The 13167-nt window shown below is 44.6% G+C and overlaps 1 protein-coding gene across 8 annotated transcripts in view; it reads left to right on the forward strand.

Moving 5' to 3' along the window:
- The window catches only part of MYO1E (myosin IE), a 224024-nt gene that overhangs the window by 129413 nt on the left and 81444 nt on the right, over window positions 1–13167 (forward strand). For all 8 annotated transcript variants that reach the window (XR_014810374.1, XR_014810375.1, XR_014810376.1 and 5 more), the window contains exons 7-9: window positions 4859–4990; window positions 8372–8506; window positions 10117–10249. Coding sequence is in view for 2 of the 8 variants with exons in the window: in XM_021073512.2 (XP_020929171.1) it covers window positions 4859–4990; window positions 8372–8506; window positions 10117–10249 (400 nt within the window). In the remaining 6 variants the exon portion in view is untranslated. The remainder of the gene's footprint in view (window positions 1–4858; window positions 4991–8371; window positions 8507–10116; window positions 10250–13167) is intronic.

Below are 13167 nucleotides of genomic sequence, written 5' to 3' on the forward strand. Positions count from 1 at the left end.
GCCTTTTTTCACTGACAAAGAACTGAGTGGACTAGATCCCAGGTCTGGTTGCCTTGTTCTACTCCATAGAACTTGGTCTGCGGACCCTGAAGGGAGTGCTTTGATCTGGCACCTTAGTGAGAAACTTCTTCCTGCCTGTCAGCCACGGGGAGCCAACTGTCTGTCCCCTGCACCTGGCTTTGTGTGTGTGTTTTATACACGTTCATATGACACAAAAACACCCAGAAGTGACTGGACTTTGCCTACAAATTACCTGCCTCCTAACAGGCCCACTTACCTAGGGTAATGGAAATAGCAGCCGAATGCCTTGTTACGAAACCCTATTTAAAAGACATTTTTTGGAGTTCCTGTTGTGGCGCAGCAGAAACAAATCTGACTAGGAACCATGAGGTTGCGGGTTTGATCCGTGGCACTGCTCAGTGGCTTAAGGATCCAGCATTGCCATGAGCTGTGGTATAGATCGCAGACTCGGCTCGGATCCCTCATTGCTGTGGCTGTAGCTCCGATTAGACCCCTAGCCTGGGAACTTCCATATGTCGTGGGTGAGGCCTTAAAAAGACAAAAAAAAAAAAAAAAAAGACATTTTTCTGTCTGCATGTCTCCTGAGGGGGTGAAGTGGAAGGCTGGCAAGGATGAATATGAATATGTTCCCCTTGACAAAAAGCCACATTTACAAAGAAATGAATGTTTGCCCAGTAGCTTTGATTTATGTAGATTTTGTATCTTATCTCAACCACACATTATGTCTGGCAGTAAAGCATTTAGGAAGCCATCTGTGAAGCGGATTCTGGACCATTTTAAAATAAATAAGTGGGGATTTGAGGAGAAAGACACTTTCTTTTTTACCCTTCTGTTTTGGAAGGAAGCGTCTATTTCCAAGAGAATTCTTACCACTTCTCCGTCCGTAATTGTTAAGCCCCCTGATGAGTTTTGTCTGTCATAATTGGCCTCAGGTTCCTTGCTGTTTAATATTATTCAAGCTATTTACTCATGTGTTCATCTCATTTTTCTGTTCAGGGCCTGTGTTGTGTGTGCTCTCTTGAAAAAGTTTTTAGGTGATGGACTAGGAAAGAAGATGTGAATGAATTTTTCCCTTGACCTTTTTTTCCCTGATCCTCAATCTGTCTGCCTTAGAAAAGTGAACATGACCAAATGTAACTCATCCTGCTTCTTTTGCCTTCCTAGAGAGAAGAAAAATAATGAAACCAATATTTTCCTTGATAGTTCCAGTAGAAATTGCTGTTTATCCTTGGACAAGGAGGCTACATCTGTAAATTTTTGTAAAGCAGAGCAAAAATACCTGGCATTTATTATTTGTCTGATTATAAAATTTCATACAACCCCGACGGGAAGGTGGGAAAGAGTATGGACAGGCAATTCACATACATGCGTGTGCACACACACACACACACACACACAGGAGTCTGACAGGGCATCAAAAGATGTTCTCAATATTAATGAGAAAAAAAATTTTTTTTGGTCTTTTGTCTTTTTAGGGCCACACCCACGGCATATGGAGGTTCCCAGACTAGGGGTCTAATCGGAGCTGTAGCCACCGGCCTATGCCAGAGCCACAGCAATGTGGGATCCGAGCTGTGTCTGCAACCTACACCACAGCTGGATCGTTAACCCACTGATCAAGGCCAGGGATCGAACCCACAACTCATGGTTCCTAGTCAGATTCGTTTCTGCTATGTCACGACGGGAACTCTCCAATGAGAGAAGTATAAATTAAGGCCAAGTACTATTTTCTCTATTTCAAATATTGAAACATTTAGGAGAAAAGATGCTATTGGTTGACCGACACATTCTCCCAAGAGAGTGGTTTGGCAGTTTCCAGCTTTTTTTAAAGGCCGCACCTGCAGCATATTCGACCGGGCTAGGGGTCGAGTCAGAGCTGCATCTGCAACCTAACCCCAGATCCTTAACCCACTGAGCAAGGCCAGGGATCGAACCTACATCCTCATGGATAGTAGTAGGGTTCCTAACCTCCTGCGCCACAACTGGAACTCCCAGTTCGGCAGTTCTGATAAAAAATTTTAAATGTTGGTTGTCTTTGACCCAACAATACTGTTAGGGTATAATATCCAAGTTTCCTGTTAATAATGTTTTACTTAAAATGATATCTGTTGTGGAGTTCCTTTTGTGGCAGAGCAGGTTAATGATCCAACTTGTCTTTGTGGAGGTGCTGGTCTGATCCTTGCCCTAGCACAGTGTGTTAAGGATCTGGCAGAGTTGCCACAACTGTGGATTAGGTTGCAGCCATAGTGTAGTTTGCAGCTCTGGCTCAGATTTGATCCTTGGCCTGGGAACTTCCCTGTGCCACATGTGCAGCCAAAAAAGAAAAAATAAAATACATAAAAATAAAAAAGATATCCATTATGTGTTGTCAAATTAAAAAAAAAAAAAGGTTCCAAAAATATGTCTATGATATGGTCCCATTTTTATTTTAAAATGCGCATTATATAAAGCATAATGTGTCTAAATCAAAGTCTGAATATACTTTTACAGTGATTGGTAGAAGGAGGTAGAAGCGGCATTAGGGTGGGATTATGGGTAGTTTCTCCTAAAAATTGGTATGTAGGTAATTCCTATCATGGCTCAGTGGTAACAAACCCAACTAATATCTGTGAGGAAGCGCATTCAATCCCTGGCCTCACTCAGTGGGTTAAGGATCCGGCGTTGCTGTGAGCTATGGGTAGGTCACAAATGTGGCTCGGGTCCCATGTTGCTGTGGCTGCAGTATAGTCTGGCAGCTTTAGCTCCGATTTGACCCCTATGCTGGGAACTTACATATGCTGCAGGCGTGGCTCTAAAAAAGGGGGGGGGGGGCAAAAAATGTATATGTAGTATGAATCATAAAACTTCGTGTATTTTCACTTATAAATCTTTCAAGTTTTAAGAAATATATTATGGAATATTTCAAACACTACTTTAAAATATAATACAGTAAACTTTGGTGTACCTAGTACATAGCTTAAAAAAGAAAACATTACCAAGAGTCAAAGTTTATTTTTATTTACTATTGAAAACGCAGTATCCTCTCTTTACACAATTTTCTCTTCCTTTCAGGCAGCTTTACAATAAAACTTATTTTTTTGATCTCTTATTAGGGGTTTGACTTTTATATTATAATTTTGAGTTATGTATAATCATGTCTGTTACATTAGAGCAGTGGTTCTCAAACTTGGCCTCATACAAACATCACTCTGGGAGTTTCCCTGGTGGCTCAGCAGGTGAAGGATCCAGCATTGTCACTGCTATGGCTTGGGTCACTGCTGTGGCATGGGCTTGATCCCTGGCCTGGGGACTTCCACATGCCGTAGGCACAGCCAAAAAGAAGAAGGGGAAAAAAAAAAAAAAACAGCAAAAACAGAACACACCCAAAGGGAAAGATGGTGAAGGATGACCACAATAAGAAGTACAAGGATCTTATTCAGCGAACTTTTCTCATGAACCACTGTAATTCGGGATAGCCGTGGTTTGCGGTCCTTCTTAGTCTGGTACTAACGGATATTTGTGTGGGGGTTTATTTTTGAGAGAAGGAGAAGGCAAAGATTAAGACAAATAGACAGTTTGAAGGTGGCCTCTTTCGTAGCCTTTTTGATTCCTGGGGTTGGTAAGCAACTTCACAGGAGCACAGCAGAAGCTGGGTGCTTTAGAGAGCAGGAAGAACACGCAGCGTGCCTTCCTTCTCTTTAGTGAGTTTACGGTTCTAGTTGGAAACTTGCAGCTTGGCAGGCTTCAGCTTTGAGATGTGTGGATTTCATCAGCACACATGTTTTAAAAATATTAAGTGTGGAGTTCACATTGTGGCTCAGTGGTAATGAACACAAATAGTATCCATGGGGATGCAGGTTCAATCCCTGGCCTTGCTCAATGGATTAAGGATCTGGTGTTGCCGTGAGCTGTGGTGTAGGTCACAGATGCGGCTTGGATCCCCCATTGCTGTGGCTGTGGTATAGGCTAGCAGCTGCAGCTCTGATTCAACCCCTAGCGTGGGAAGTTCCTTATGCTATAGGTGCAGCCCTAAAAAGACAGTAATAATAATAATAAACTGTGAAGGCCTTTAGGCTAGGTCTGCTGTCCAATTTGACCCCAGGCCACACCATTCCCTACAACTGACATTCTCATCTTTTTCTTCACCTAAATCTACCCTCCTAAACCTTTCTGAGGACTGGAGAGAAACTAGATGGTAGCAGGGGAAAAAACCAACCAAACGAATTGTCATTTACTTAACAATCTGGGCACTTTTTCAGCCACACTCCAGGATTTTATTGTTGCCTGTTGGCAGTAATTTAAAAGGAAATATTAACGACAACAACAGTAAGCAAAATCCCCACACCCAAAACTAGCTGGGGGTAAAAAAACTTTATTTATAACCAAATGTTTTTATGTAAGCATTATCACTGCTCCAGAGGTCAAAAGGGATTGCTTTTGCTGAAAGCCATTAGAATACATCTACCTGAAGGAAAATTTGCTTCCTTGGGAAGAGGCTGATAGAGCTCACTCTTGTTGGATCAAGGGGACCATGTGATTTTCTGTCCTATTCTTTACAGCTTCCGGTGTAGCAGGCAAGAGCACCTACTGCAGGAAAATGGGAAGGAATGTAGCATAGCCTTATTTAGTCGGGCCAGAAGGATAGATTCTCTCTCAGTACAGAATTGTGTGATTGGACAAAGGCGCGGGTTATTGTCCGATAGGAAACAGTGAGGAAGTCTAGACCAGAAGTGGGAAGAATTCAGAACATATCTTTCGTTAATGAATTTCCTAGAATTATATGCCATATCCAATGCCTTTTTGGAACATCATGTTTGTGTTGACCAACCATTAAAGGAAATCCCTAATTTTCTTGCAGGGAAAATACTTTGAAATCCAGTTCAGTCCAGGTGGGGAACCAGATGGTGGAAAGATCTCCAACTTCCTTCTGGAAAAATCTAGGGTGGTGATGAGGAACCCCGGAGAGCGGAATTTTCACATATTTTACCAGGTTTTCCTTTATGTTATTTTTTTCCTACTTCCTGATTCCTTCTCCACATTTAAAATTTTCTTCTCCTGGTCCTTAGGTTTAGACAGGCTAGCCTGGCAAGCCCAGGAGCCCTTATTACTGTAGGATGTGTAAGTCAGTGTGCAGAGGAATCGCAAGAATGCCCTTACCTGCAAGGAGAGTGAGTTCCAGTTGCAGTGAGAAGGCAAAAATTTCTCTGAAGTGAAATAATCAAGGACGTGTTGACACACTTTAGAACAAAAGTTGGGATGTTTGATGCTTTGCCAAATAGGAGTCCTTGCAGGGAGACTTGGTGGGTGGTGAGAGAGATTACGGAGACACGGGATAGCATGGTGGGAAGGTGGGCTCTGGCAAGTCAGGTGGCCTGAACCAAGCAGGGATAGCAGGGCAGGGAGGGGGCAGGCTAATCTGTGAGCTAGGCCCCAGCAGGTGTGCAAGGGCAGAGGTCTCAAAAAGGACAACAAGACTTGAAATAGACTTGGAATCTTTAATACCAGGTCAAGAAGTTTCTGCTTATACTCTCAGAAGCCATGGAGAGTTTGGGGCTGAAGCACTGTGTAGAATGCTTTTAAATTATAGTTGGTCCACGCTGCTTCAGCAGTCATCTGATTTGACCTTTTTTTTTTTTTTAATGTCTTAAACTAGTTTTACTGATAAAAACAAGTTTTTTGGTTTTTTGTTTGTTTTTTGTCTTTGTCTTTTTAGGGCCATACCTGCAGCATATGGAGGTTCCCAGGCTAGGGGTCGAATTGCAGCTGTAGCTGCCAGCCTACACCACAGTCGCAGCAACGTGGGATCCGAGCCACGTCTGTGACCTACACCACAGCTCACTGCACCACCAGATTCTTAACCCGATGAGTAAGGCCAGGGATCAAACCCACGTCCTCATGAATGCTAGTCGGGTTCGTTAACCACTGAGCCACAACGGGAACTCCCCATAAGTTTTTTAATGTTTGCATTTATGTGTGAGTACTTCCTATATTGGGACTCCGCTTTAGATTCTCTTTGATGAAAAGCCTACAGCTGTTTTTTTTCTTTTATTTATGTTTTGTTGTGGTTTGAAGATCATTGGATTTGAAGGAAGTTAAGCTGCGTTGGTCGCTCACATTCAGTCTTTTCAGTTACCTAGATGTATTAGGTGATGGCCAGGATTCTTCTGGTTAGCATCTGTTGGTTGAAAGTATACATACAGGACCAAAACTTTCTGTAAATGCAGTTATGCTTTTAATTGTATTAATCAAAGCAGCATAAAGAGGTATTGGAAAAGTAATTTTGTGTATCAGACACGAGCATAAGACAGAAGTTCATAATGATTTCTGGGGCATCCAGCTCCTCCAGAATCCTCTGCCCACAGTTTGGAATCCCCCAGACTAGAGACTGGGGAAGTGATGAGCTCAGGGGAAGCTGGAGTTCATGATTCTGCATAAAAGTAACAGTGAAAGCTGTGAAATGAAACTCCCGAGTGAGTGTGGAGAGAAAATCCATTCCCATTCAGGACTTGGGGATCTGGGGACTGTCTGTAGGATGAGGACATTGAGCCAGGGAAGTAGTCAAAGGAGGAAAACCAAGATCCTGCAGAGTTTCCCCAAGCCAGGGGACGCTCACTGGGAGGGGATTGAGGGGCACGATCAAATGCCCAAAGCTCTTAGGGGGCAAAGGATGGGACAGGGGCCTGGGGACCAAGAAAGCCCTGCTGGCTTTAGCCAGTGGACAGTGGCCATCAGATTGGTGAGAGGAGAGTGAAGCCAGATGAGCTAGTAGGTTCTGCAGCTTAAAGAATTTCAGTCAAGGAAAAGCTTCTAAAGCAGGCACCATGCATTTGTAGACGGGAGAGAATTTGAAAAAGAGGTGTTTGAAGATTCAGGTGAGAGGCGCTGACAGGTGTGGGTGGGGAGAAGACTGAGAAGGAGATGGGGGACATTCTTCCTTAGCACCACCCCCCCAGAAAATCAGAAGAAAAAAGGAAGAGTGTAATGCAAAAAGATTTTAAAGAGACGAGAAGAACTAAGGGAACCTGATGTCATAGGATGACCTAGCACTTCTCAGTAATGGAAAAGAGGTTCCCTGTTTTCAGGATGTGAACCCAAGATGATATGAGTAACTTGACCAAGATGGAGAAGTGTGGATAGTGGAGCCAGGGGTGTGCTGGGGCTGGCATGCATGGGCTGTGTGCCTCTCTTCCTTTGATGATACTTCTTGGTAGTTTGAAATCAAGTCATGGTTGGAGTATTTACACCATGAAAATCAATGAACACTACAGATCCATTCCCCACCCCCACCCTGCCCCCGCCTCAAGAATCGATTGTTAAACATTTTCCAGCACACCCAAAAAGGGTCTTGCTGAGAACTAAGGCAAAGAGCAGAGATAGAAAAGAGAGCCAAGAGACTGGACACCAGTGTGGGGGACCTGAGGCTATTCTTTAATATGTACCCTGCAGTGAGAACTGTGGAGGGTCCAGTTGCACTTTAAAAAGCCATGTGCCAAGGAGTTCTCGTTGTGACTCAGTGGGTTAAAAACCCAACCAGTATCCATGAGGACTCGGGATCAATCCCTGGCCTTGCTCAGTGGGTTAAGGATCCGGCATTGCCACAGCTGCAGCACAGGTCAAGGGTGTGACTCAGATCTGGCATTGCTGTGGCTATGGTGTAGGCTTCCATTACAGCTCCAAGTCAACCCCTAGCCCAGGAACTTTCATATGCCTTGGGTGTGGCTCTAAAAAGGAAAAAAAAAAGCCATGTGCAAGTTGAACAGGAACAAAGTAATTATGATCTGGCTCGCTTTCCACTTTTCTGAGGGATCTCACCAGTGTGGTTGCCTTTATTGGGACAGGGGGAAATTCTCAGCTCTGGTAGGTCTAATCAGAATTAAGAACTAGGGAGTTTCCACTGTGGCACAGTGGAAACAAATCTGACTAGGAACCATGAGGTTTCGGGTTCGATCCCTGGCCTTGCTCAGTGGGTTAAGGATCTGGTGTTGCCATGAGCTGTGGTGTAGGTTGCAGACAAGGCTCGGATCTGACATTTCTGTGGCTGTGGTGTAGGGCGGCAGCTGTAGCTCCAATTAGACCCCTATCCTGGGAACCTCCATGTGCTGCAGGTGCAGCCCTACAAGCAAAAAAAAAAAAAAAGAGAGAGAGAAAGAGTTAAGAACTAGAATTTGCAGAGATGATTTGGGTTTATTGTATATAGAACAGATATTCTGAAGCCTCTTCGTCTTTTGAAGACAGTGATCCTCTATCAGTTTAGGAAGCTGGGATAGGAAGTCGCATCACTTGGACTCTGGGGGTGACAGTAGCAGGAACCACACTAACTTTGATTGCTTTGTGGGCTGCTCCATGCACATACCACTTGTTCTTGCTCCAGCTCATCGAGGGCGCCTCTGCAGAGCAAAAGCACAGCCTGGGCATCACCAGCATGGACTATTATTACTACCTGAGCCTCTCTGGGTCCTACAAGGTCGATGGCATTGACGACAGGAGAGAGTTTCAGGAAACACTGGTAAGTGATGGCACAGTGCCAGGCAGCATCTGCTCTCCAGACTGGGCGTTGCCCATGGTGGAAAGGGCAGGGGAGGTTCACAAAGCAAAGATTAGCCTGAAATTCCCACCTTGTTCTGCTGGAAGCACTCCAGTTCCTAGAACACGTGTTTAAACACCCTTCAATAGCCATGTGCCAGTTGCTGGAGGACCACGTAATGATTTAAATGGATAAAAATCATCATTACCCAACCCTGCAGGTGCTCTAAGTAACAGGTAAAGACTGTTGTGGATAATGCGTTTACCATAGCTGTTTGCCAATAGCTCACACAACTGCTGAGCTGCTTCCCTTAGAAAGGCAAGGCAAAAAGTGCTCTTATGATCTTAATCAGATTTAGAAATTTTACAACACGCCCAGTCCTCTCCACCCGCTTTGTCTTCCCTTCCGTAGTGTACGGGTCAGGGGGTGGGCCTCGACTCATTCTCTTCCCGGTGTGTGTATGTTATGGTACAAGATGTGAATCCGGGTGGATTGTTGAGGCTTCATGTCCTTGAGAAAACAACTTACTAAGTCAACCTAGAACTTTCTAGAGATGGGCTGTTCATCCCATTTAGCCTCAAAGAACTGCATCACCACTGCCCTTAGAGTCAGATACTGGCCTGGCTCATCCCTCAGCCCAGATGCAGAGAAAGGTGCAATTTCCTAGGCCAGGAATGGGTGACTAGAGGTGCAAGTTTTAGGGGGAGCTGACATTTGTACTTGAAATGGACCAACCGTGTTGTCGATTCCAGGAAAGAAGATGAGCATCAAGCAGCCACGTGGCCATAAAGGAGCTGGGAGGAAAAATGCAGACAGGCCTGCTTTGGTCCTAGAGTGCAGTTCTCTTAGGATGTGGATATCTAAGACTCACCTCCTTTCATTGAATTTGATGGACCTGAGAAACAAACCTTTTCTAATGATGCTTTTATTTGATTTTTGGAGACTTTTAATCAAGATCCATTGGCAAGCAGCAGCCCTCTCCATGAAGAGAAAAATCTCAGAGTTTACTTGGAGTAGCTGGCAAGGGGCATCAGTGCCCTTAAAGATAGAGGTGGCAGCAGGAGGATAACTGAGGGGTGAGAACAGACTTGCTGACTGTATAGCCACCCCTCCCTCTGAGTATATTTCCTCCAGAGCTCTCTAACCCTTATTTATACCTGGAGGGTTACATGTTAAAGACAGAGGAGTCTCTGCTGTGGCACAGTGGGTTAAGAATCCAAATGCAGCAGCTCAGGTCACTGTGGATGCACAGGTTCAATCCCCAGCCTGGCTCAGTAGGTTAAGGAACTGATCTTGCTGCAGCTACAGCTGGGATTCAATCCCTGGCCCAGGAAATTGCATATGACACCAATGTGGCCATTTAAAAAATGATAATATTTTAAAATAAATTAGAACAGCCTTTCCAGTATAACACTGCAACTTGAGAAGAATGTGTGAAAGGGCACTGGTCATTGAAAAGGTTTCACAGGGACTTCTGGCTGCCATCACAGACAGAGCCACACATACCTGCACAACCGGCCCTAAGCTTTGGCTTCTTTAGAATGTGCTTCTGTAGCTGGTGACTGACTTGTCACCTCTCTCCTCTCTTCCAGCACGCGATGAACGTGATTGGGATCTTCGCGGAGGAGCAGGCCCTAGTGCTGCAGATAGTGGCAGGAATTCTCCACTTGGGAAACATCAGCTTCAAGGAAGTTGGCAATTACGCGGCCGTGGAGAGTGAAGAATGTGAGTGGCTTCGGCACAGGGCTGTGGAAGGAGGGAGACAGTTGTTTCGTTCCAATCAGAAGTGACCCACCAGAGCTCCCGTCCTGGCTCAGCAGTAACGAAACTGACTAGTATCCATGAGGACACGGGTTCAATCCCTGGTCTCGCTCCTTGGGTTAAGGATCCGGCGTTGCTGTGAGCTGTGGTGTAGGCCACAGACATGGCTCAGATCTGGCTGCAGCTCCAATTCGACCCTTAGCCTGGGAATTTCTGTAGGCCACATGTACAGCTTTTAAAAGACAGGGGGGAAAAAAAAAGTGGTTTTTTTTGCTTTGGTTGTTTTGGGAAGAGATGCTGAGAAAACTTAGGTGTCTGGCTGTGGCAGAACCTCACAGCCTCATGAAAGTCTAGGCGCCTTCTGTGCAGCCACCCTGTGGACCATTGATGAAATTGTTTCTGTTGATCATTAACAACCTTGGGGAGCTCCGGCAGAACGTCACATCTAGGTTTGAAAAGAAAGTGATACTTTAATGAAGATGAGTATGTTTGTCTCCTCATAAATATCTTTTCTGTAGCAGATCTTTAGGGTTTGTATTCACCTAAAGGTTCTGAAGAGCACATGATAGGATGTGTGTAAATGTGGGAAGCTCACAGGTTTATAAGTTGGATTAGATTGGATTTCTGAAAACAAACAAACAAAAAGTGGACCTTGAGGGTTGCTGATGATGGTCTTTAATGTCCTCTCTGTAGCAGTCAGACCTGGAGACCGGAAGGGTCGCTTCTACTCTGAGAAGAAATCGGGTCCTTCCAGCAGAGGCGCGTTACTGGTTATGTGTGCTGGGATCCGCCACAACCGCCGTGGCCTGTGACGTTTGCCTCTTGGGCATCAGTTAGCTTTCCAGGCTGCTCTCAGAACCCACACATCCTTTAACCACCCAGGAAGACTTTCCTTCTTTTCTCAGCATTCTTCAAAGATGATAAATTTAGATGCCTTGTAATAAATAGTATCGTACTCATTGCTGACAGTGCAGTCAGGCTCTTTCCATTCCAAATAAGGTTCTTTTTTAAATTTTTGTTTTCTTTTGTGATAAAAGAGGGAAGTTCTGCTAACTTCTGATGTCGAGCTGATAAAGAGAAACATGAATTATGTTTACCAGGCAGGAAAGTGGGGTGGAAAACAATAAATACCCAGAGCGTCCATAAAGTCTAGAAACACAACCTAATAATAATAACCATGTCTCTAGACTTGCTGTCTATTATCTCTCACATTTGACAAATGCATGTATGTATCCAGGAGGGTCCAGAGCACTTGCCTTTCAACACTGACCGTTTCAGTTTCTTGGTAGTTTCTATGACCGTAGACTGGAATTCTTATGCCGTCTTGGGTAGAACAATCCTTTGCTGCCTCTTTAGGCTGGAGAAGAAAGATATGACATACAATCCAATGACTGGATGCTTGAGCCAGGAAGTGGTACATTGCACATCAATGTCCAGAGGAAGTAGCCTCCTCAGCCAGCTCGGTAAAGCCCAGGAATGGCAACTGCCTGTGAAAGTCCCTGACTGGAGGTGGTGCAGGGATAGACATAAGAAAAGGCTCTGTTTGAAGCCAAAGAGGTCTAAGGAAGACATGTATCCTCCCGATCATTTTGTTTTCTTTCAGTCGATGATAGATGATACCTTAATGGTTGGTGGAGACACAATCACAGTTCTCACTTCTACCCCTTTGCCAGCCTGCTTACTCCCCTCCCCAGAAGGAACCAGTCTCCAGTCCCTTGTATTCCTTTCAAGGGAATACTGTGTTCCTGAGAAACTACTCATATCTGATATTTTTTCCCACGTTTGTGCATTAATGGGAGCATATAACATAATGTTCCACAGTTGCTTTTTCCATTCACATATGTCTTAGAGATTATTCATATCCATGCATTAAGTAGGCTCCTTTTTTTTATAGAACATTCTCATTCCATTGCTTGGCTATACTTTTTATTCTTTTCTTTTTTAGGGCCACACCCACAGCAAATGGAATTTCCTGGGCCAGAGGCTGAATTGGAACCATGGCCTTTGGTCTATGCCACAGCCACAGCAACACCACATCTGAGCTGTACCTGTGACCTATATGAGCAACCCATGCCAGATCCTTAACTCCCTGAGTGAGGCCAGGAATTGAACCCACATCCTCATGGCTACTAATCAAATTCTTAACCTGATGAGCCACAGTGGGAACTCCTGATTGGCTATTCTTTAATTTATTGAACCAATCATCTGTTGATGGACTTGGAGATGATTTCACATCTTTTTCTCTTCCAGTTACTTAAAACGAATAACCTGCTTGGTGTCATTGTTTTCATATTTGAGTTTATCTGTAGAATGCATTTATAGAGGGAAGGGCTTGTCCATGGTTTTTTTGTTTGTTTGTTTGTTTTTGTTTTCAGAGCTGCACCCGAGGCATATAGAAGTTCCTAGGCTGGGGTCGAATCGGAGCTATAGCTGCCAGCCTACGCCACAGCCACAGCAATGCCAGATCAAGCCATGTCTGCGACCTGTACCACAGCTCACCGCAATGCCGGATCCTTAACCCACTGAGCATGGCCAGGGATCGAACCTGCAATCTCATAGTTCTTAGTTGGATTCATTTCTGCTGAGCCACAATGGCAACTCCCTTCCATGTTTTTATAAAGAAAGAAAGCAGGAGTTCCCATCATAGCTCAGAGGAAAACGAATATGACTAGTATCCATGAGGACACAGGTTCGATCCCTGGCCTTGCTTAGTGGGTAGAGGATCTGGTGTTACCGTGAGCTGTGGTATAAATCACAGATGTGATTTGGATCTGGCATTGCTGTGGCTGTGGTGTGGGCTGGCAGCTACAGCTCTTATTGGACCCCTAGCCTGGGAATGTCCATATGCTGAGAGTGCAGCCCTAAAAAGAAAGAAAGAAAGC

This window comes from Sus scrofa, chromosome 1 (assembly GCF_054392235.1).
Source record: "Sus scrofa isolate SSC_HxYL_T2T_F1_AM1 chromosome 1, Sscrofa_HxYL_maternal_Yorkshire_Landrace_v2.0, whole genome shotgun sequence".
NCBI lineage: Eukaryota > Metazoa > Chordata > Mammalia > Artiodactyla > Suidae > Sus > Sus scrofa.